Consider the following 26163-nt stretch of genomic DNA (forward strand, 5'->3'; position numbering starts at 1 on the left):
CCGCAGCGCTGAAACCACGCAATCTCCGCGCAACGTATATCTCGCCACGAAAACTATATCGTTTCCTTAGCCATACCATTTGCAATGCACAGTATGGAGGCGAATGCCCTCCAAACACTGACGTGGACCATGAAGTGCAGACTCGAGGACGACGGCGAAGAGAGAGGCCGACAGAGCCTTGTCGTAGTGGGCGCTCAATAGTGAACGATGGCGAGCGTTAGCCACTGACCAGGACAATGGAAGGGGCCCCGTGAATGAAACGGAGAACCACACTAGTCGACATCTGGGGCAGACCCATCTGATCTAAGACAGCCTACAAGAAATCGTGCTCAACTCGATCAAAGGGGTGGCCTAAGTCAACCGCCGCAAGGGCACCAAGCGACATGTGCCACCACATCTCTACAAGAGATTAACGCCGTGTGTATGTTCTCAGACATCTTTGGTCGGCGTGAATGATATAACCTCAGCTGTTAAGTGCCATAGTGCTTAGAGCCATTTGAACCATCTTTTATCACCATCTTGTGATGCGTTTCCTGCAGGCAGTCTCCTCTTCTTTCGTCGTTTGCGCGACTGCTGCTTGCAGAAACGCATGTCTGCGTCCTGTGGATCACGAAGAACAGCAGGCAGCTCCCGCATCTCCGTGTCCGAGCCCTAACCGATCTACAGGTGTTCTCGTTCCTCACACGTATCAAGTGTAGCCGCAGTTGTTGCTGTGGCGCACGGCGACGGTACCGACGCAGGCCGCAGCGTCGCTGGCGCGGAAACCGCGCCCTCGGATGTCGGTAACTGGAACGGAACAACGTCCACGTTCGTCAAGTTCCTCGCTGTCTGCACGTGTGTAGCAAGCAGCGTTGTCGGTTGCGATTTAGGCGTGTATCTGCAGTTGATATCTGCACGAGGCATCTATGCAGACCTCCTAGCACATCGAACAAGTCCGTGGCCGATTGTCATAAATGACGATCGCTTGACAGCCACCAACGGTCACGTACGACGGGTTGTGTTTGCGCAGTTCGAATCGCACCTAACGTACTCCGTCCAGAACAAGATACGTCTCGAACTTATGCCACATTTTTTAAACGTGAGTTAGTACTTCCTCGTAATTGCCAATTGGCACTAAACGAAGAAAGGTGCGAGGTCATCCACAGGGTACTAAATGAAATCCGATAAATTTTGGTATACGATAAATCCCAAAAATCTAAGGGCTGTCTATTTGACTAAATACCTAGGAATTACAATTATGAGCAAGGCGAAACAAAGACTGCGCTTTGTTGGCGGAACACTTAGAAGATGCGAAAAAACCCACCAAAGAGACAGCCTACATTACACTTGTCCGTCCTCTGCTGGAATATTGCTGCGTGGTGTGAGATCCTTACCAGGTGGGATTGACGGAGGACATCGAAAAAGTGCAAAGAAGGGCAGCTCGTTTCGTGTTATCGCGCAATAGGTGTGAGAGTGTCACTGATATTGTAAGTAGGCTGTTTAGGTTTTCTTATTGGTAACGCCGCTTAGCGCTCGTTATGAAAAATCACTGGCTGTGCTATGCGCAGTCTGTGTTTAGTTTGCATTGTTGTCTGCCATTGTAGTGTTGAGCAGCGGCAGCTGGATGCTAACAGCGCGTAGCGTTGCGCAGTTGGAGGTGAGCCGCCAGCAGTGGTGGACGTGGGGAGAGAGATGGCGGAGTTTTGAAATTTGTAAGAATTGGTGCCATGAACTGATATACACTCCTGGAAATTGAAATAAGAACACCGTGAATTCATTGTCCCAGGAAGGGGAAACTTTATTGACACATTCCAGGGGTCAGATACATCACATGATCACACTAAACAGAACCACAGGCACATAGACACAGGCAACAGGGCATGCACAATGTCGGCACTAGTACAGTGTATATCCACCTTTCGCAGCAATGCAGGCTGCTATTCTCCCATGGAGACGATCGTAGAGATGCTGGATGTAGTCCTGTGGAACGGCTTGCCATACCATTTCCACCTGGCGCCTCAGTTGGACCAGCGTTCGTGCTGGACTTGCAGACCGCGTGAGACGACGCTTCATTCAGTCCCAAACATGCTCAATGGGGGACAGATCCGGAGATCTTGCTGTCCAGGGTAGTTGACTTACACCTTCTAGAGCACGTTGGGTGGCACGGGATACATGCGGACGTGCATTGTCCTGTTGGAACAGCAAGTTCCCTTGCCGGTCTAGGTATGGTAGAACGATGGGTTCGATGACGGTTTGGATGTACCATGCACTATTCAGTGTCCCCTCGACGATCACCAGAGGTGTACGGCCAGTGTAGGAGATCGCTCCCCACACCATGATGCCGGGTGTTGGCCCTGTGTGCCTCGGTCGTATGCAGTCCTGATTGTGGCGCTCACCTGCACGGCGCCAAACACGCATACGACCATCATTGGCACCAAGGCAGAAGCGACTCTCATCGCTGAAGACGACACGTCTCCATTCGTCCCTCCATTCACGCCTGTCGCGACACCACTGGAGGCGGGCTGCACGATGTTGGGGCGTGAGCGGAAGACGGCCTAACGGTGTGCGGGACCGTAGCCCAGCTTCATGGAGACGGTTGCGAATGGTCCTCGCCGATACCCCAGGAGCAACAGTGTCCCTAATTTGCTGGGAAGTGGTGTGTGCGGTCCCCTACGGCACTGCGTAGGATCCTACGGTCTTGGCGTGCATCCGTGCGTCGCTGCGGTCCGGTCCCAGGTCGACGGGCACGTGCACCTTCCGCCGACCACTGGCGACAACATCGATGTACTGTGGAGACCTCACGCCCCACGTGTTGAGCAATTCGGCGGTACGTCCACCCGGCCTCCCGCATGCCCACTATACGCCCTCGCTCAAAGTCCGTCAACTGCACATACGGTTCACGTCCACGCTGTCGCGGCATGCTACCAGTGTTAAAGACTGCGATGGAGCTCCGTATGCCACGGCAAACTGGCTGACACTGACGGCGGCGGTGCACAAATGCTGCGCAGCTAGCACCATTCGACAGCCAACACCGCGGTTCCTGGTGTGTCCGCTGTGCCGTGCTTGTGATCATTGCTTGTACAGCCCTCTCGCAGTGTCCGGAGCAAGTATGGTGGGTCTGACACACCGGTGTCAATGTGTTCTTTTTTCCATTTCCAGGAGTGTAGTTCGATGAACCCTCTGCCAGGCACTTAAGTGTGAATTGCAGAGTAATCATGTAGATGTAGATGTAGAAGACCGCAGCGCGTCCACGACAAGCGGTACTTTAAACGTTGTTACATCGACGAATTTCAGGTAAACTGTGCTGGAGAAGATCGAACGATGAATACCGAGGAATTCCGGTGAATCGACGTGAATTACTGCACGCAGAAAACGCTCTACTTCGCATGCCAGGTCGGTCGTGCTGGACATGGAACGTTAATTTTGTCGTGGCCTTTATGTACGAAAGCGCCACCGTCGTTCGATGTGGTCTGTTTACCCTGAAATACCACTGCCCGCGAGAGTAAACAATGGCCCGTTCGCGGAGCGCCGCTCCGAGCCTCGCGCACGTCTGCTTCGCAACACGGCTGAGAGCCGACTGAATCATAAAATTTCTGATTGTTTACTGTGTAAACAGTACCACGTTTTTCAATATTTATGTAGCTTCCAACAAAAGTAAGAATAAAACGAAAAAGGAAACCCCGCGATCATGCTCTGAAGTCCACGTGATAGTCGACTGGTTGCAGTCATTCATCATCAGATGGGATACGGATTGCTATGTGGTCAGTGTACTGCCCTCCCTACCGTTGTCGACGTTCCGACCTTGAAACCGCTACCTGTTACTCAGGTTACTCCTCAGTTGGCATCATGAGGCTGAGTGCACCCCAGTCCAGTCCTCACACCAAGAAAATATACCTGGCAGTACCAGGAATCGAACCCATGTTCCCCGTATGAGGATCTTAGCATTGGCCACTCGGCTACGAAGCGGATGAATGTAAGAATATGTTGTTGTTGTTGTGGTCTTCAGTCCAGAGACTGGTTTGATGCAGCTCTCCATGCTACCATGTCCTGTACACGCTTTTTCATCTACCAGTACCTACTGCAACATACATCCTTCTGAACCTGTTTAATGTATTCATTTCTTGATCCGCCTGTACGATTTCTAACCTCCACGCTGCCCGCCAATACTAAATTTGTGATCCCTTGATGCCTCAGAATATGTCCTACCAACCGATCCCTTCTTCTAGTCAAGTTGTGCCACAAATTTCTCTACTCCCCAATTCTGTTCAATACCTCCTCATTAGTTATGTGATCTGCCCATCTAATGTTTAGCATTCTTCTGTAGCACCACGTTTCGAAAGCTTCTATTCTCTTCTTGTCCAAACTATTTACCGTCCATGTTTCACTTCCGTACAAATACTTTCAGAAACCACTTCCTGACACTTACGTTCATGGAAGTCATGACAAAACTCTACCAGCTGGTGAGCAAGATGTATGACACAGACGAAATACCCTCAGACTTCAAGAAGAATATAATAATTCCAATTCAAAAGGAAGCAGGTGTTGACAGATGTGAAAATTACCGAACTTTCAGTTTAATAAGTCACGGCTGCAAAATACTATCGCGAATTCTTTACAGACGAATGGAAAAACTGGTAGATGCGGACCTCGGGGAGGATCAGTTTGGATTCCGTCGAAATGTTGGAACACGTGAGGCAATACTGACCTTACGACTTATCTTAGAAGAAAGATTAAGAAAAGGCAAACCTACGTTTCTAGCGTTTGCAGACTTGGAGAAAGCTTTTGACAATGTTCACTGGAATACTCACTTTCAAATTCTGAAGGTGGCAAGGCTAAAATACAGGGAGCGAAAGACTATTTACAATTTGTACAGAAAGCAGATGGCAGTCATAAGAGTCGAGGGGCATGAAAGGGAAGCAGTGGTGAGGAAAGGAGTGAGGCAGGGTTGTAGTTTCTCCCCGATGTTATTCAATCTGTATATTGAGCAAGCAGTAAAGGAAACAAAAGAAAAATTTGGAGTAGGTATTAATATTCATGGAGAAGAAATAAAAACTTTGAGGTTCGCCGATGACATTGTAATTCTGTCAGAGACGGCAAAGGACTTGGAAGAGCAGTTGAACGGAATGGACAGTGTCTTGAAAAGAGGATATAAGATGAACATCAACAATAGCAAAACGAGGATAATGGAATGTAGTCAAATTAAATCGGGTGATGCTGAGGGAATTAGGTTAGGAAATGAGACACTTAAAGTAGTAAAAGAGTTTTGCTATTTAGGAAGTAAAATAACTGTTTATGGTCGAAGAAGAGAGGATAGAAAATGTAGACTGGCAATGGCAAGGAAAGCGTTTCTGAAGAAGAGAAATTTGGTAACATCGAGTATAAATTTAAGTGTCAGGAAGTCATTTCTGAAAGTATTTGTATGGAGTGTAGCCATGTAGGGAAGTGAAACATGGACGATAAATAGTTTGGACAGGAAGAGAATAGAAACTTTCTAAATGTGGTGCTACAGAAGAATGCTGAAGATAAGGCGGATAGATCACGTAACTAATGGGGAGGTATTGAATAGGATTGGGGAGAAGAGATGTTTGTGGCACAACTTGACTAGAAGATGGGATCGGTTGGTAGGATATGTTTTGAGGCATCAAGGGATCACAAATTTAGCATTGGAGGGCAGCGTGGAGGGTAAAAATCGTAGAGGGAGACCAAGAGATGAATAACAAATTCAGAAGGATGTAGGTTTCAGTAGGTACTGGGAGATGAAGAAGCGTGCACAGGACAGAGTAGCATGGAGAGCTGCATCAAACCAGTCTCAGGACTAAAGACCACAACAACAACAACAACGGTTCATCTGAATTTCTGGAAAGAGCGTTTTTTGTTTTGTAGGTAAAAATCAGGTGTATTCAAATTATTGTTAAAAAGTAAACGAGTTTTTCATTTGCTCTACTTAAAAAAAGGAGGTTACAAATTTTACACAAAGCTTATTATTTGTCCGGCACTTCTACGAAACAATAAGAAACAAAGGAAATTATGGCAATAGTAATAAATCAAAAACTTAACCACTCGTACATAGTTTACGATAAAAATCGAAAGTAGCTGATCTGGTGCCTCCGTCTCCATAGTGTATCTTTATCTGCTAGTAGCTCTTAGAAACGGATAACTTAACGCGAACAATGTTCTCCATCCTCACCCTTTAGCACTGCGTACTCATAATGCCCATATACTGGCATGATCCTTGATTGACATTTGTTTCTTGATCAGATATTTAAAAAAGTAGAGTCAGTCGGAAAATACTGGTGAGTTTTTTGTAGTATTCAACCCCTCATCATTTTCGAGAAAAGCGGCGAGCAGTTGGTGGACTAAGTTTTCTTTCATTTAGCTTTATTATCTGATACTTCGAGTCTATGTATCTTGAAATGTGTAACGCGAAGGTCAGAGAGAGTAACAGAAATATTTCAGTGCATGACCGTTGCCTACGTTTATTGCTGGAAATAATGGCACTAAACAAGTGGAAATTGGTCATTTTGGAAACCTGTCATTCGTGCGATTTCTACAGTCAGTTTAAACTGGAGAAGAAAAATAACTGTATAACTGAAAACCCTACTGTGGTGCTCAATTAGAGCTCGCGCCTGCGCTGTAACTTCGGCCGCGCGGCGTAACGCGGTAGAGGAATCTGCTGCTGTGGCAAGTACAGTCCGGTCCCCCTGATGGCGAAGTGGTTGGGGAAGAGCCTGCGCTGGGCCACTACAGCTCCGACAGCAGGAGAGGGAGCACCACGCGCTAACAGTCCAGCTCCAGCTCCAGCTGTGCGAAGACAGCGTGTGCGTCATGTCCACGCCGCTCTGGAAGAGGCCAGGACCAGACAGAATCGTACTCCGTGCCGAGGCGGAATCTGCCCGCTTACTACTGGAAGAAGTCTACCATCGACAGCAACAGGGTGGAGTAGTGTGCGGTGCAAAGCAATGCGCTCACGAATGTGACATCTGTGTCCTCCCAAACCGAACGCCATCACCAAGGAACGCAATAACCAGACGAACGAGCAGGAGGAACATCCAAAAACAGTTAACAAAGCAGTGTGTACTGCAGAGGTGGCTGGAGGTGAAAGGTACCTGACGCCCTTCGAAGATGCGAAAGCGAGAAAAGGTGATTGAAGTAAAGGAACAATACCAGCATTTCTGGTCACCGTTTTCGAAGATTTTCTCTGGCTGTAATGCGAATATCTGAACTATCCCAACAATGCGCTTTAAATAGATGCCGACTTGGGGGATAAAGTTATCAAACCGTATGTCGTCCACCGCTCTCAATAGAAACACACAGGCATCAACTGTAATCAAAATATTGATGCATAACAGAACAGCATCTCTATCAATGGCTGAAAAGGGCGGTCACGCTCTCGAACAGCGCACCTTCGTAAGAGGAAGGAGTGGAGTTTACAAAAAAATCTCTGTGGTGTATTCGCTTCCCTATATTCTCGTTGTGGTAACGTACTATTGGTTCTTGGTCTCCGTTTTCGCTACGTCACACGTTTCCTCTTTGGGGTTACTCTTTGGACTTATTTTATGCTGCGCGAAGTGGCCGCGTGGTTTGAGGCGCCATGTCACGGATTGCGCGGCCCCTAACGCCGGAGGTTCAAGTTCTCCTTCGGGCATGAGTATTTGTTGTTCTTAGCGTAAGTTAGTTCAAGTAGTGTGTAAGCCTAGGGACCGATGACCTCAGCAGCTTGGTCCCTTAGTAATCCACACCCACCCACCCACCCACCCACACACACACACACACACACACACACACACACACACACACACACAAACTTCTTTTATCTGTAGCACTGTTTTCACTTCGTTTCTTCGTTGTCTGTTCTCACTCGGCGGCTTGACGTTGATGGCTCCCGAATAGTAGGAACAGCTTCTTCTGTGTTCTCTCGAGTCGTTCCCAACATTCGATCGAATTTCGGTTGTAATATCGTACCGGTATATTGTTTAACTAAGTGTTACACACATCAAAAAAAGTTTTGCATTATCCCGGTTCCCAGAACTCTTGAAAATAGACGGTGACTGTGGATATTGTATCACAGACACAGTCCCTTTAACTGTTAAGAGATGTCACTAAACCCGCCCAAAAATGTAAACAACCATGCATGATCAGCGCCTATTAGACGGAGGGGGTCCGACAGCCTGTCAGTTCCACTCAATCCACTAGGAAGGAGGTGCACAGCTCGTGTTGTCTGTAGTTCAACCATGCCTACATGCCTAGACGACCAATACTGAGGTTCGATCCGGTCCGCATTATTACTTTTGCCAGGAAGGGCTCTCAACAAGTGTCCAGGCGTCTCGGAGTGAACCAAAGCTATGTTTTTCGGACATGGGGGAGATATAGAGAGACAGGAACTGAAACTTCCTGGCAGATTAAAACTGTGTGCCCGACCGAGACTCGAACTCGGGACCTTTGCCTTTCGCGGGCAAGTGCTCTACCACCTGAGCTACCGAAGTACGACTCACGCTCGGTACTCACAGCTTTACTTCTGCCAGTATCCGTCTCCTACCTTCCAAATTTTACAGAAGCTCTCCTGCGAACCTTGCAGAACTAGCACTCCTGAAAGAAAGGATATTGCGGAGACATGGCTTAGCCAAAGCCTGGGGGATGTTTCCAGAACATATCAGCGCACACTCCGGTGCAGAGTGAAAATCTCATTCTGGAAACATCCCCCAGGCTGTGGCAAAGCCATGTCTCCACAGTATCCTTTCTTTCAGGAGTGCTAGTTCTGCAAGGTTCGCAGGAGAGCTTCTGTAAAGTTTGGAAGGTAGGAGACGGATACTGGCAGAATTAAAGCTGTGAGTACCGGGCGTGAGTCGTGCTTCGGTAGCTCAGGTGGTAGAGCACTTTCCCGCGAAAGGCAAAGGTCCCGAGTTCGAGTCTCGGTCGGGCACACAGTTTTAATCTGCCAGGAAGTTTCATATCAGCGCACACTCCGCTGCAGAGTGAAAATCTCATTCTGGAGACAGGAACTGTCGATGACACGTCTCGATCAGGCCGCCCAAGGGCTACCACTGCAGTGGATGACCGCTACCTACGGATTATGGTTCGGAACAACCCTGACAGCAACACCACCACGTCGAATAATGCTTTTCGTGCAGCTACAGGACGTCGTGTTACAACTCAAACTGTGCGCTAAATTCTGCATGAGTCGCAGCTTCACATCCGACGTCCATGGCGAGGTCCATCTTTGTAACAACGACACCAAGCAGCGCGGTACAGATGAGCCCAATACTATGCCGAATGGACAGCGCTCAGGATTGGCATCACGTTCTCTTCACCGATGAGTGTTGCATATGCCTTCAACCAGACCATCGTCCGAGACGTCTTTGCAGGCAACCCGACCAGGCTGTCCAGCGAGTGCAGCAAGGTAGAGGTTACCCGAAGTTTTGGCGTGGCATTATGTACGCCGCTGGTCGTCATAGAAGGCGCCGTAACGGCTGCACGATACTTGAATGCCATCCTCCGACCGATAGTGCAACTATTTCGGCAGAATGTTGGTGAGGAATTCGTCTTCATGGACGAAAATTCGCGTCCCCATCGTGCACATCTTGTGAGTGACTTCTTTCAGGATAACGACGTTGCTTGACTAGAGTGTCCAGCATGTTCTCCCTATCAAACATACCTGGGATAGATTGAAAAGGGCTGTTTATGGACGACGTGACCCACCAATCACTCTGAGGGATCTACGCTGAATCGCCGTTAAGGAGTGGGACAATCTGGACCAACAGTGCCTTGATGAACGTGTGGATAGTATGCCACGACGAAAACAGGCATGCATCAATGCAAAAGGACGTGCTACTGAGCATTAGAGGTACCAGTGTGTACAGAAATCTGGACCACCAGCTCTCAAGGTCTCGCTGTATAGTGGTACAACATGTAATGTGTGATTTTCTTGAGCAATAAAAAAAAGTGATGTTTATGTTGATCTCTATTCCAATTTTCTGTACAGGTTCTGGAACTGTCGGAACCGAGGTGATGCAAAACTTTTTATGATATGTGTATTGTATGTTAGCGAGGGCGTACTCACCTGTCGGTGTAGTAGTCGCAGCGGTCGCCAGTCAGCGCCACCATGCGCGTCATGGTGGGATCGGTGACCAGCAGCGCCGTCACAGCGCACCACCACCAGGACCAACACCAGCACGCTAGAAGCGCTCGCTGCAAATACAAACTCGTCTAAATACACCATCACGACCTCTGTCAAACACTGGAGACTAACAAAGGAAATAATACAGGGGTTTGATTACAGTATGGAAACACTACCACAAACGTTAACTTGAACATAAATGTAGATGCTGTCCAAGTATGCCAGTTGCGCTGTTCTATTTGACCGCGAGCAGCACCTGCGGATTGCTTTCAATACGTTGCAAGTTTGGGTCGTGGTCAGAACACTGTTATGTGTTGTAGTGAGTGCATTATGACGAAGCTAAGTGAATTCCAACATCGACCAATTGTTACTACTCGTATAGTGGGGGCGTGCGTAACTAAGGGAGTCGAAGTGTTTGGTATTTCAAGAGGCACTGTAAAGAAGATTTATACCGTAAAAAGGAAAGGCGGGAATACAACATATGCTAACGACCGTATCATTATTCTGCAAATCTGCATTACTACTAAGTAATAACTTCGTGAACCCCAACGTACCGGTGAAACTTTTCCAATTCGACTCCACTTCAGCGATTGACGCAACCCCATCCTACCGCAGTAATCGTAGTGCGGGAGGAGACCAACAGTGAAACGTAGTAGGCAAACAACGTATCGCTCCTGGCGAAACTTCATATGTAAGCTTCAGATGTGAGTTAGTTCATAGGCAGAATGTAATATTTCCTTAGTTCGTACGGGAATTGACCCCAAGGCTTTTCGGTTTTTTTTGCATGTCTTTAGCCACTTTTTTCCAGATTTTTTTCCCTCCTCTTTTTCCCCAGAATTAATTTTTTTTTTGTCTGAAACGGAAAATAGAAATTGAGCTTTTCGGGACTAGGTAACTCCCGCTCATTCATTCCCAACTTGTAGTTCTTGTCAGTGCAAACCAAAAGAGAAGAACAAGAACTTTTGGAGTCGCTAGCCGCAGTTTCTGCCACACCTTTGTTGTATTATGCACTGTTGCAGTTGCAGGAAGCAATGAAAGAACTGTATGACCCGAGAGGCTGTGATTATCTATTAGTGAGTGACGTAGCAGGTATACGATCGATGTTTGGTTACTTGAGACATGTGCAAGTTCGGCTGGAAAATGACAAGGAAATGTATGGTGATAGGGCTCGTTCAGATAAAGCCAATTTCCTTCTTGACCAAGGACAATCTGCGTTTTTCTCATTACAGGTTTGTGAGAATATCCTGTAACTGATATTTTCTGCGGAAAGATCTTGTGCTAAATTGATGTAATTTTTCTCTAGTTGGAAACTTCCCTTAGACTGCATCCAACCAAGCTGATTTGCTATCTGGGGCAGGATTTTATAATGAATACTTCGCCAAACACTTAGTACATTGTCTATTGATAAACAAACAGCACTTATTTATAAATCTCCGTTCTTCTGAAACACAACTGCCTCTGTATTCACACAAGTGCTGTCAACATGGGATATTAAGTTGCTTCTATATCTGTAGATCTCCAGAAAGCTTTTGATTTCGTTCCTTAAAAGCACAGACTAATTAAATTGCTTCTCTCGTCAATTATGAGAAGGATTTGTGATTTCCTGTCACGAAGCTCACAGTTCGAACTAATTCACGAGAATTCAATGTGGGATTCCTCAAGGAAGTACTGTAGGCCATCTGCTGTTACTAATCTACATGAACGATTGAGAAGGCAGCAACTTTCTTAGATTCTTTGCAGATGTTGTTGTTGTTGTTTACCATTTAGTAAAGAAAGCGATGATGACGATGATAATGTTGGTTTCTGAGGCGTTCAATATCTTGGTCATCAGCGACAGTACAAGTTCCCAATATTTCCAGCTCCAATCTCGATGCGAAGATGACAATACAAACACCTAGTCCCGGGTGAAGAAAATCCTTGACCCTTCCGGGAATCGAATCCGGGACCCCGTGATCCAGAGGTAGCAACGCTAGCCACTAGACCAGTAGCTGCGGACATATTGAAGGTGAGAACCAATGCAAAATGACTCAGAGAAGGTATGGTGCGAAAAGTGGCAATACTGTGTAGGTTGTGTGTACTGTCAACTTTGAAAAAGAAGTCAGAGAATAAACACTGTGTTGAGTGCGGTAATCGTGAATGAAGGGCTGGCTGAACGGTTCTATGCACTGCAGTCCGGAACCGCGCTGCTGCTGCGGTCGCAGGTTCCAATCCTGCCTCTGGTACGGATGTGTGTGATGTCCTTAGGTTAGTTAGGTTCAATTAGTTCCAACTTTAGGGGACTAATGACCTCAGATGTTAAGTCTCATAGTGCTTAGAGCCATTTGAACCATTTTCGAATAAAGGACTGCTTCTCCTTTGATGCTTGCAAACCTGAGCTGAAGTAGAAAAATCACAAATGCGGAGTAAGAAAAAGTGAATTTATACACGGGAAAAAAATTACGAAAAGTGAAAATGCAACCACGTTTTATTCTATTTCAACCTCCCCTAACAATGAAGGTAAAAGCACACGAGTTCAGAAGTGCAACAGGGGGCAACAACGTGGTAAACAAGTCGTACCAAAAGTTTTAAAATAAACACCGTTTTAATCCATATATATATATATATATATATATATATATATATATATATATATATATATATATATATATAGACATATTGTGTACACCATGCTAAATTTCCATGGTGACCACAAAAGATGCTTTATAAATAGAATAGAAATGCATCTGGTGAAAAATACCCTTTAATTGCTGAAAGCTTAAATCGGAAAAACCAATAACAATTGAGAAGTAAGTTTATTTAAAATTTCTGAAAATCTGAAGTATAATACAAGATATAAAATCGAATCTCTTACAAATTCATTATAATTTAATTATAAGCAAGATTTATGTCCGGGAGCAACAAGAAAGACTCTCTTGAGTGAAGCAGGACCGCCCCTTTGACGTGATTGACAATCGTGACTGAAAATGCAACTGACAGTGTAAATTGGACTTTCTTAAAGTTATATTCATAGATTCGTCTGAATGAGTGGTATCCGTAGGATACGAGCTGTTGTGCTCCTCCCCTTTCCTGCTGAGATAGCCACTTCCCTATTTGTCCAGCAGTTTCTGTGCATAGCTTTCTGCTATTGGATGGTCGGTGTTCACTGATCAACTAATTGGAAATACCGCATTAAGTAAAAGACTATGATTGTGTCAGATAATCAGGACTATGCACTTATAGTTTTTATAGGGGGTGCTTACAGATGGTGGGCAAAATGAAATAGGGCCGCGAAAAATTTTGTGCACCCTAAAATAGGCTTGCGTGTGGATATGTAAATTAGGTTGCCTATCAGGCACCCTAAGACAGACAACGCAACTTACATCATGCGTCATGTAAGTTGGGTTGCCAGTCTTAAGGTGCCTGATAGGCATCATGCTCCCTGGGTGCCACTGTCAAACGTTAGCAAGAGATCTGGTAGAGAACTGGAGAAATTTCTGGTCCTCTGTAAAATTTCTAAGTATGTCTAAGGCTTACATTCAGTCACTTGTTGACCAGTCTGGTGTGACAGTTGCAGACACCAAAACGAAAGTCGAAGTTTCAAATTTCACGTTCAACACATCAACGTAGGAGAAAAGTATGAACATAACGTCGTCTGATCATCAAACAGACTTCCGTATGGATGTTATAGTACTATGCATTCATGACACAGAGAAAGAACTGAAGGAGTTGAAAACACATAAATCACCAGGTCCAGATGGAGTCTCAATTCGGTTTTTTAAAATGTACTCTACACCACTGGTTCCTTACTTGGCTTGCTTGGTGGATTTCTCGCCCAGCACCAAGTCCCAAGCAGCTGGAAGAAAGCGCAGGTGACTCCTGTGTATGAGAAGGGCAAAAGAACGGACCCGCAAAATTACTGATAAATTTCCCTGCGTGAACATATTCTCACGTCTAATATAATAAATTTTCTTGAGCCGGAGAAGCTTATGTCCACGAATCAGCATGGTTTTAGAAAGCATTTCTCATGCGCAACTCAGCTTGCCCTTTTCTCGCATGATACATTGCGAACTATGAATGAAGGACGACAGGCAAATTCAATATTTCTAGATCATCAGGATCACTTGCAAGTACAATGACAGTCAGGCGGGAGGGGAGAAAACTTGGATTGCATGGTCAAACGGCTGCTCACAAGCCACAAATCACGCCGGTAAACGCCAAAGGACGACTCGCTAGGTGAAAGGAGAGTAAACATTGGAGGATTGAACAGTGGAAAAACGTTGTGTGGAGTGACGAATCACGGTACACGATATGGCGATCCGATGGCAGGGTGTGGGTACTGCGAATGCCCGGCGAACGTCATCTGCCAGCGGGTGTAGTGGTAACAGTAAAATTCGGAGGTGGTGGTGTTATGGTGTGGTCATGTTTTTCATGGAGGAGGGCTTCTACCACCCTTTTGTTTTGCGTGGCACTGTCACAGCACAAGCCTACATTCATATATTTTGAGCACCTTCTTGCTTCCCACTGTTGAAGAGCAATATGGGGATGGCGAATGCATCTTCCAGCACAATCGAGCACCTGTACGTAATGCACGGCCTGCGGCGGAGTGGTCACACGACAACAAAATCCTTATAGTGGACTGTCCTGCACAGACTCCTGACCTGAACCCTATAGAACTACACTCCTGGAAATTGAAATAAGAACACCGTGAATTCATTGTCCCAGGAAGGGGAAACTTTATTGACACATTCCTGGGGTCAGATACATCACATGATCACACTGACAGAACCACAGGCACATACACACAGGCAACAGAGCATGCACAATGTCGGCACTAGTACAGTGTATATCCACCTTTCGCAGCAATGCAGGCTGCTATTCTCCCATCGAGACGATCGTAGAGATGCTGGATGTAGTCCTGTGGAACGGCTTGCCATGCCATTTCCACCTGGCGCCTCAGTTGGACCAGCGTTCGTGCTGGACGTGCGGACCGCGTGAGACGACGCTTCATCCAGTCCCAAACATGCTCAATGGGGGACAGATCCGGAGATCTTGCAGGCCAGGGTAGTTGACTTACACCTTCTAGAGCACGTTGTGTGGCACGGGATACATGCGGACGTGCATTGTCCTGTTGGAACAGCAAGTTCCCTTGCCGGTCTAGGAATGGTAGAACGATGGGTTCGATGACGGTTTGGATGTACCGTGCACTATTCAGTGTCCCCTAGACGATCACCAGAGGTGTACGGCCAGTGTAGGAGATAGCTCCCCACACCTTGATGCCGGGTGTTGGCCCTGTGTGCCTCGGTCGTATGCAGTCCTGATTGTGGCGCTCATCTGCACGGCGCCAAACACGCATACGACCATCATTGGCACCAAGGCAGAAGCGACTCTCATCGCTGAAGACGACACGTCTCCATTCGTCCCTCCATTCACGCCTGTCGCGACACCACTGGAGGCGGGCTGCACGATGTTGGGGCGTGAGCGGAAGACGGCCTAATGGTGTGTGGGACCGTAGCCCAGCTTCATTGAGACGGTTGCGAATGGTCCTCGCCGAGACCCCAGGAGCAACAGTGTCCGTAATTTGCTGGGACGTGGCGGTGCGGTCCCCTACGGCACTGTGTAGGATCCTACGGTCTTGGCGTGCATCCGTGCGTCGCTGCGGTCCGGTCCCAGGTCGACGGGCACGTGCACCTTCCGCCGACCACTGGCGACAACATCGATGTACTGTGGAGACCTCACGCCCCACGTGTTGAGCAATTCGGCGGTACGTCCATCCGGCCTCCCGCATGCCCACTATACGCCCTCGCTCAAAGTCCGTCAACAGCACATACGGTTCACGTCCACGCTGTCGCGGCATGCTACCAGTGTTAAAGACTGCGATGGAGCTCCGTATGCCACGGCAAACTGGCTGACACTGACGGCGGCGGTGCACAAATGCTGCGCAGCTAGCGCCATTCGACGGCCAACACCGCTGTTCCTGGTGTGTCCGCTGTGCCGTGCATGTGATCATTGCTTGTACAGCCCTCTCGCAGTGTCCGGAGCAAGAATGGTGGGTCTGACACACCGGTGTCAATGTGTTCTTTTTTCCATTTCCAGGAGTGTATTTTGGGGTCTTTTGGAACGCCAACTTAGTGCCAGACCTCACCGACCGACATCGATACCTGTCCTCAGTGCAGCACTCCGGGAAGAGTCGGCTGCCATTCCCAAAGAAACCTTCCAGCACCCGATTGAACGTATGCCTGCGAGAGTGGAAGCTGTCATCAAGGCTAAGGGTGGGCTAACACTATTTTAATCCCAGCATTACCGATGGAGGGCGCCACGAACTTGTAACTCATTTTCAGCCAGGTGTCCGGATACTTTTGATCACATGGTGTATGTATGCTGCATTCTCAATCTTACGGTGCATGATAGGCCGGTTGTCTACACATCCGCCCCCAGGATGCATAAAGTAAGCCGCATTGCCTATCTTAGGATGCTTGAAATTTATAATTGGTCAGTTTTATTTTGCCCAGCATGTAGTTCGACCGTGACGGCCCATATGCGCCTGTTCTACAGCATGGGAGCAAATGTTGTGTCGTGTGATGACGCTGGTAAAACCCTGTGGCGCTCAGAAGCACTAAAAACATGTTTATATGGCGAAACTTTTTTTAAGTGCACTAGGGAATATACGTTCTACGGTTTCTGAGATTACGGTAAATTTCTTACTACATTGCGTGTTAGTGAATCAGACTGATCATGTACTACTTTTTCCCAAATCGCACTGAGCTACTTTTTTTAATATTTCGTTAATCTAATAACTATTACCCAGCTTTCATTTTCAAGAAATGCTAGAAATTTCTACAGACAACTGTCTGATATATTCGACTGAACTTGGGACCAGCCCCTAGTCAGCCTAGCTCAACCGCAAATTACGACGTCGACAGCAACAAAACTCAATCTCAATTTTTCTTTTTGGATTTACTCAACATCTCCATGTGCTGCCTTGAACTAAGCTACTTCAAGATACATATAGACAGTCTCCCGCTTTGACACTTGACTTATCGTGTTAGACATGTTGTTGTTGTTGTCTTCAGTTCTGAGACTGGCTTGATACAGCTCTCCATGCTACTCTATCCTGTGCAAGCTGCTTCATCTCCCAGTACCTACTGCAACCTACATCCTTCTGAATCTCCTTAGTGTATTCATCTCTTGGTCTCCCTCTACGATTTTTACCCTCCACGCTGCCCTCCAATGCTAAATTTGTGATCCCTTGATGCCTCAGGACATGTCCTACCAACCGATCCCTTCTTCTAGTCAAGTTGTGCCACAAACTTCTCTTCTCCCCAACCCTATTCAATACCTCCTCATTAGTTATGTGATCTACCCACCTAATCTTCAACATTCTTCTGTAGCACCACAGTTATCGTCCATGTTTCACTTCCATACATGGCTACACTCCAAACAAATACTTTCATAAACGACTTCCTGATACATAAATCTATATTCGATGTTAACAAATTTCTCTTCTTGAGAAACGCTTTCCTTGCCATTGCCAGTCTACATTTTATATCCTCTCTACTTCGACCATCATCAGTTATTTTACTTCCTAAATAGCAAAACTCCTTTACTACTTTAAGTGTCTCATTTCCTAATCTAATTCCCTCAGCATCACCCGATTTAATTTGACTACATTCCATTATCCTCGTTTTGCTTTTGTTGATGTTCATCTTATATCCTCTTTTCAAGACACTGTCCATTCCGTTCAACTGCTCTTCCAAGTCCTTTGCCGTCTCTGACAGAATTACAATGTCATCGGCGAACCTCAAAGTTTTTATTTCTTGTCCATGGATTTTAATACCTACTCCAAATTTTTCTTTTGTTTCCTTTACTGCTTGCTCAATATACAGATTGAATAACATCGGGGAGAGGCTACAACCCTGTCTCACTCCTTTCCCAACCACTGCTTAACTTTCATGCCCCTCGACTCTTATGACTGCCATCTGGTTTCTGTACAAATTGTAAATAGCCTTTCGCTCCCTGTATTTTACCACTGCCACCTTCAGAATTTGAAAGAGAGTATTCCAGTCAACATTGTCAAAAGCTTTCTCTAAGTCTACAAATGCTAGAAACGTAGGTTTGCCTTTTCTTAATCTTTCTTCTAAGATAAGTCGTAAGGTCAGTATTGCCTCACGTGTTCCAACATTTCGACGGAATCCAAACTGATCCTCCCCGAGGTCCGCATCTACCAGTTTTTCCATTCGTCTGTAAAGAATTCGCGTTACTATTTTGCAGCTGTGACTTATTAAACTGATAGTTCGGTAATTTTCACATCTGTCAGCACCTGCTTTCTTTGGGATTGGAATTATTATATTCTTCTTGAAGTCTGAGGGTATTTCACCTGTCTCATACATCTTGCTCACCAGCTGCTAGAGTTTTGTCATGACTGGCTCTCCCAAGGCCGTCAGTAGTTCTAATGGAATGTTGTCTACTCCGGGGGCCTTGTTTCGACTCAGGTCTTTCACTGCTCTGTCAAACTCTTCACGCAGTATCTTACCTCCCATTTCGTCTTCATCTACATCCTCTTCCATTTCCATAATATTGTCCTCAAGTACATCGCCCTTGTATAAACCTTCTATATACTCCTTCCACCTTTCTGCCTTCTCTGCTTAGAACTGGATTGCCATCTGAGCTCTTGATATTCATACACGTGGTTCTCTTCTCTCCAAAGGTGTCTTTAATTTTCCTGTAGGCTGTATCTATCTTACCCTAGTGAGATAAGCTTCTACACCCTTACATTTGTCCTCTAGCCATCCCTGCTTAGCCATTTTGCACTTCCTGTCGATCTCATTTTTGAGATGTTTGTATTCCTTTTTGCCTGCTTCATTTACTGCATTTTTATATTTTCTCCTTTCATCAATTAAATTCAATATTTCTTCTGTTACCCAAGGATTTCTAGCAACCCTCGTCTTTTACCTACTTTATCCTCTGCTGCCTTCACTACTTCATCCCTCAGAGCTACCCATTCTTCTTCTACTGTGTTTCTTTCCCCCATTGCTGCCAATTGTTCCCTTATGCTCTCCTTGAAACTCTGTACAACCTCTGGTTCTTTCAGCTTATCCAGATCCCATGTCCTTAAATTCCCACCTCTTTGCAGTTTCTTCAGTTTTAACCTACAGGTCATAACCAATAGATTGTGGTCAGAGTCCACATCTGCCCCTGGAAATGTCCTACAATTTAAAACCTGATTCCTAAATCTCTGTCTTAACCATTATATAATCTATCTGATACCTTTTAGTATCTCCAGGATTCTTCCATGTATACAACCTTCTTTTATGATTCTTGAACCAAGTGTTAGCTATGATTAAGTTATGCTCTGTGCAAAATTCTACCAGACGGCTTCCTCTTTCATTTCTTAGCCCCAATCCATATTCACCTACTATGTTTCCTTCTCTCCCTTTTCCTACACTCGAATTCCAGTCACCCATTACTATTAAATTTTCGTCTCCCTTCACTATCTGAATAATTTCTTTTATTTCATCGTACATTTCTTCAATTTCTTCATCATCTGCAGAGCTAGTTGGCATATAAACTTGTACTACTGTCGTAGGCATGGGCTTTGTGTCTATCTTGGCCACAATAATGCGTTCACTATGCTGTTTGTAGTAGCTTACCCGCATTCCTATTTTCCTATTCATTATTAAACCTACTCCTGCATTACCCCTATTTGATTTTGTATTTATAACCCTGTATTCACCTGACCAAAAGTCTTGTTCCTTCTGCCACCGAACTTCACTAATTCCCACTATATCTAACTTTTACCTATCCATTTCCCTTTTTAAATTTTCTAACCTACCTGCCCGATTAAGGGATCTGACCTTCCACGCTCCGATCCGTAGAATGCCAGTTTTCTTTCTCCTGATAACGACGTCCTCCTGAGTAGTCCCCGCCCGGAGATCCGAATGGGGGACTATTTTACCTCCAGATTATTTTACCCAAGAGGACGCCATCATCATTTAATCATACAGTAAAGCTGCATGTCCTCGGGATAAATTACGGCTGTAGTTTCCCCTTGCTTTCAGCCGTTCGCAGTACCAGCACAGCAAGGCCGTTTTGGTTATTGTTACAAGGCCAGATAAGTCAATCATCCAGACTGTTGTCCCTGCAACTACTGAAAAGGCTGCTGCCCCTCTTCAGGAACCACATGTTTGTCTGGTCCCTCAACAGATACCCCTCCGTTGTGGTTGCACCTACGGTACGTCCATCTGTATCGCTGAGGCACGCAAGCCTCCCCACCAACGGCAAGGTCCATGGTTCATGGGGGGGAGGGGGTGTTAGACATGTAACTCCGAATTGTGCGTGTTAATGAGTAGATTATGATAGCATTTTAAAATATTAAATTCGATCAACAGCTCTATAAAATACTAAAAAACAACTGTTTTTGTTCCTTGTTGCCGTTAGGTAGGCAACCCGGATCTGCGCCAGTGTGACCATTTCACCTGTTTAGTAATATAGATGTATGCACCTTGCTACTCCATCTTGACAGCCTTAGTTGGAACCGATGGATTTAACGCTGATATCGGTTGATTGCGACAATTGTTACATTGCGCCACCTCGCCAACCCGTACACTTGCCCCTTGGGTTGTCGTCAGATTTTTTCCACGTTTTGCGGAAACTATTGCAGGTAGAGCACGTTTGAAAATTTACACACACTGACAAACAGTCTCATGAGGAACAAATGGAGGATAAGAGCCAGCGTCCAGAAATATCATTAAACAATGCAGCAGAGCGCTTGCATCTAGCCTACCCGTCGCCAGTAAACGTGATTTTCTACGCTGTACAGTCTTTCCTATCCTCATTTTGTCCCTCAAGAAACGCTCTGCAACCTCTTGAAGTTATATAGTTCAAGCAGTTGTATCGGAATCACATTAACTGTCCTTGACAAATATTTGAAGTATCGGGACACATCAACAGGAACGTAATTGCGAGATATCCCAGTGATAGTAAAACATGGTGAACTCGTTTTTTCTGAATGTATCTGTAATACGAAATACTGTTAGTCTAACAACGAGGATAGATCTTGTAGAGTCCTCTAGGAAGAACTATGGACAATTTTAAGGGCCATATTAATGAAGAAATGGAGGAAATAGAGTTTTTAATGGGATTACGCGAATTTCAGTTACACGGGATGAAAGTTGTGTAAGTGCAGATATTTCTATTGGTGGCTGAGGATGGTGTGCTGAAGAACATTACATCAGCATTTACATAATTTGCAGACTAATAATTGTAGCCAATACAAGTCGTACGTTTTTTATGTCTACGTACATGTGGCATAAGCAAGCCATTAGTTTATTGCTATTGCTGGTAGCAGCTCATGTGTTGAAGTTTGGACATGCGGACGCTTATACTTACAGACGTAATCCACTTAGAGGTGCAGAAAAGCTCAGGTTGTAAAGTTTGTGACGTGTTTGTGGGATGACTGTTCGAAACGGAGCAAAAACAACCAGCACAATGATATGTGTACGTACCACGGTACCACATTCAAAACTATCGGCACTTGTAACCGCCACACCCTATATAAAGCATAATATTTCATTTTATCACCATTTACTGATTTCTGACATTTCTAAACGAACTGAGCATTTAATAGTTGTTGTTTAACACCGCTCATACATTTTATATACATTTTACTGTATTTTAGTTAATATCCTGTTACGATTAACATTGCAGTATTATAACTGTAATCACGGCAATGAGCTCGCTATGCTCTATTTCGTATTTTATCAGTAGTTGGATACTTCCCAAGCATGTAGGACTGTATGATGTATCGGCAGATAATTCGAGCAGGTCCCAGTGAAGTATCTTTTTGTAGTTGGCAGATGGATATTTTATCAACACCAATGAGTTTTAAGTGTCCAATGAGACGTTGTAACATTGCTTTTAGTGTGGCGAGAACTGCTGTGACTGATGTTACTAGTTTAGGTCAGAGTCGCTGTAGTTCGATAGATAAACATAGGAACTCAGTACTTGGAGAGGCCACGTCATTTAATGATATAAACGGCTGCTGCTGCTGCTGATGCTGATGATGATGAAGAAATGTAGAAACCTGGAATGTACTGATCATCGATGTCAGTGGGACGTTAAACTCCAATCTTCCTCCTTACCCCCATCCCAAAGATTCATCATTCAGGATTCTTGTATTTACTAATTCACAATCGCACTTGCAGCAAAGTTTCTCCGCGATTTAATTCGGTCTTTAGGCCACTTTTGTGCGGTTACATCTGACTGTAAAATCCAGACAGTAAATAGCTTACTTATGAAAGCAAGGCACCGACTCTTATACACACCTGAGTTACAAATACTGTTGCATAATAACCTGTCATAAGTTAAATACACAAGGTTCTTCACCTAAAACGTGCACCGCAAATCATATGCTCGTATTGTTGAGCAATAAACAGATTGTAATAATACTTAGAAACTATATTTTAGCTCAAATATACACTTTTCTGAATGTAACAATGCATATTGACATTAACAAACCAAAAGTAGAGTAACTTAGAATGTCAGTGGTGTTTGTTGCAGGATTCTGGTGCGAGACATTTACAAGATATTATATTTTGAAGTGTTCCCACACCGACCCTTGTAAATACCTGTGGTAGCACAAACTGAGAAACTACGAAGTTGCACACACTAGTTATGTGGATTCTGACCAGTAACGAGACTACTGACCATGACAGGTTGTGTTCAAAATGACCACCGGCAGCGGAAATACACGCTTCCACTCTGGTAAGGAAGAACTGCTGCACCCGTGCTAGCATTTCAGTGGAGATGTCTGAGCAGTCTGCAGTAATCTGTTGTTTCATATCCTCTACTTGGTATGTCAATGCAGACAGCGTCTTTCAGCTTTCCCCATAGAAAAGAAGTGTACAGGCGTCAAATCCGGGGGACAGGCCTGCCAAGTACAGGTCCTCTGCGTCTAATACAATTATTTGAAACAATTCGTCAAGACATGCTGTCGTACTTCGTGCATTATTGTCTGGACAGCCATCATGTCGGTACCACGGGTTCCTCCTAGTCTGCAGAAGAACGTCTTGTATCATCCGTGGACGATGGTCTGTTAGGAGGCTGTAAAACTTGCGCGCGTTCAGTGTTCCGTCTACAGTAACGGGCCTATTAGCTGAGGGTTCACTGTCCCACATCACACGTTTGCACACCATGAAGCCGCGCTGAAAGGTCGCCCGGTTTGAGGCGCCTTGTCACGGATTGGACAGCCCCTCCCGCCGGAGGTTCGAGTCCTCCCTCGGGCATGAGTGTGTGTGTGTGTGTGTGCGTGTGTGTGTGTGTGTGTGTGTGTGTGTGTGTGTGTGTGTTGTCCTTAGCATAAGTTAGTTTCAGTAGTGTGTAAGTCTAGGAACCGATGACCTGAGCAGTATGGCCCCTTAGGAATTCACAGACATTTGAACATTTTGAACACTCCATGGACGCTAACGTTCCACCTGACGAAGCGAACGGGCACTGTCAGTATATTAATAGTGCATCTTTCGGCAGTTTACTTAGCAATGTGGCTTCATCACTAAAAAAGATACACGATACATACGGAGTATCCTGTCTTCATGCTCATGTACTGAAGTCAACATGATTCTCAGAAACGTTTGCATGAAGCTCGTCGTGGAGAGAAATGTAATAGGGATGGAACCTACGTCGACTGAGAATGCGTAGGATACTTTCCTGAGTCATGCCACTTCCTCTTGTGGATCGACAGGAAAGCAACAAGAACGTTAATTTCTCCCTCTTCTGTTACTTTGTCTAGGTGTTGCACTAACAATTTCGCGTTAGTGATCGAAGAAGTTGATAAATAATCACCAAGATGGTTGACATCTACTGGCATATCTTGCACAGCCACCGTAAAAAAACGAACTGCATTCTTCCTACACTCGTCATACAACGTAAGCATGTCCGTTTATTCTGTATTGCTAAATCCCATCGTCACACACTCACTAGCAAGTCGCCATACACTGAAAGAACACACAAGAACACTGCAAGGAAACACAACAACATTATACGTCGCATCTACGCAAGTTGTTGTTGTTGTTGTTGTGGTCTTCAGTCCTGAGACTGGTTTGATGCAGCTCTCCATGCTACTCTATCCTGTGCAAGCTTCTTCATCTCCCAGTACCTACTGCAACCCACATCCTTCTGAATCTGCTTAGTGTATTCATCTCTTGGTCTCCCTCTACGATTTTTACCCTCCGTGCTGCCCTCCAATACTAAATTGGTGATCACTTGATGTCTCAGAACATGTCCTACCAACGGTTTCCCTTCTTCTGGTCAAGTTGTGCCACAAATGTCTCCCCAATTCTATTCAATACCTCCTCATCTGATCTACCCATCTAATGTTCAGCATTCTTCTGTAGCACCACATTTCGAAAGCTTCTATTCTCTTCTTGTCTAAATTATTTATTGTCCACGTTTCACTTAAATACATGGCTACACACCATACAAATACTTTCAGAAACGACTTCTTAACATTCAAATCTAACTCGATATTAACAAATTTCTCTTCTTGAGAAACGCTTTCCTTGCCATTGCCAGTCTACATTCTATATCCTCTCTACTTCAACCATTATCAGTTATTTTGCTCCCCAAATAGCAAAACTCCTTTACTACTTTAAGTGTCTCATTTCCTAATCTAATTCCCTCAGCATCACCCAACTTAATTCGACTACATTCCATTATCCTCGTTTTGCTTTTGTAGATGTTCATCTTAAAGGGTGTTTCAAAAATGACCTGTATATTTGAAACGGCAATAAAAATTAAACGAGCAGCGATAGAAATACACCGTTTCTTGCAATATGCTTGGGACAACAGTACATTTTCAGGCGGACAAACTTTCGAAATTACAGTAGTTACAATTTTCAACAACAGATGGCGGTGCAAGTGATGTGAAAGATATAGAAGACAACGCAGTCTGTGCGTGCGCCATTCTGTACGTCGTCTTTCTGCTGTAAGCGTGTGCTGTTCACAACGTGCAAGTGTGCTGTGGACAACATGGTTTATTCCTTAGAACAGAGGATTTTTCTGGTGTTGGAATTCCACCGCCTAGAACACAGTGTTGTTGCAACAAGACGAAGTTTTCAACGGAGGTTTAATGTAACCAAAGGACCGAAAAGCGATACAATAAAGGATCTGTTTGAAAAATTTCAACGGACTGGGAACGTGACGGATGAACGTGCTGGAAAGGTAGGGCGACCGCGTACGGCAACCACAGAGGGCAACGCGCAGCTAGTGCAGCAGGTGATCCAACAGCGGCCTCGGGTTTCCGTTCGCCGTGTTGCAGCTGCGGTCCAAATGACGCCAACGTCCACATATCGTCTCATGCACCAGAGTTTACACCTCTATCCGTACAAAATTCAAATGCGGCAACCCCTCAGCGCCGCTACCATTGCTGCACGAGAGACATTCGCTAATGATATAGTGCACAGGATTGATGATGGCGATATACATGTGGGCAGCATTTGGTTTACTGACGAAGCTTATTTTTACCTGGACGGCTTCGTCAATAAACAGAACTGGCGCATATGGGGAACCGAAAAGCCCCATGTTGCAGTCCCATCGTCCCTGCATCCTCAAAAAGTACTGGTCTGGGCCGACATTTCTTCCAAAGGAATCATTGGCCCATTTTTCAGATCCGAAACGATTACTGCATCACGCTATCTGGACATTCTTCGTGAATTTGTGGCCGTACAAACTGCCTTAGGCGACACTGCGAACACCTCGTGGTTTATGCAAGATGGTGCCCGGCCACATCGCACGGCCGACGTCATTAATTTCCTGAATGAATATTTCGATGATCGTGTGATTGCTTTGGGCTATCCGAAACGTACAGGAGGTGGCGTGGATTGGCCTCCCTATTCGCCAGACATGAACCCCTGTAACTTCTTTCTGTGGGGGCACTTGAAAGACCAGGTGTACCGCCAGAATCCAGAAACAATTGAACAGCTGAAGCAGTACATCTCATTTGCATGTGAAGCCATTCCGCCAGACACGTTGTCAAAGATTTCGGGTAATTTCATTCAGAGACTACGCCATATTATTGCTACGCATGGTGGATATGTGGA

At 45.4% G+C, this 26163-nt stretch overlaps 1 protein-coding gene across 1 annotated transcript in view; it reads right to left on the minus strand.

Moving 5' to 3' along the window:
• LOC126285116 (phospholipase A2 hemilipin-like) overlaps nt 1–26163 on the minus strand; it is a 303043-nt gene that overhangs the window by 115248 nt on the left and 161632 nt on the right. The window contains exon 3 of the mRNA XM_049984439.1: nt 10037–10164. Coding sequence (XP_049840396.1) covers nt 10037–10164 — 128 coding nt within the window. The remainder of the gene's footprint in view (nt 1–10036; nt 10165–26163) is intronic.

The sequence above is a fragment of the Schistocerca gregaria genome, chromosome 8 (genome assembly GCF_023897955.1).
Source record: "Schistocerca gregaria isolate iqSchGreg1 chromosome 8, iqSchGreg1.2, whole genome shotgun sequence".
NCBI classification, from domain to species: Eukaryota; Metazoa; Arthropoda; class Insecta; order Orthoptera; family Acrididae; genus Schistocerca; species Schistocerca gregaria.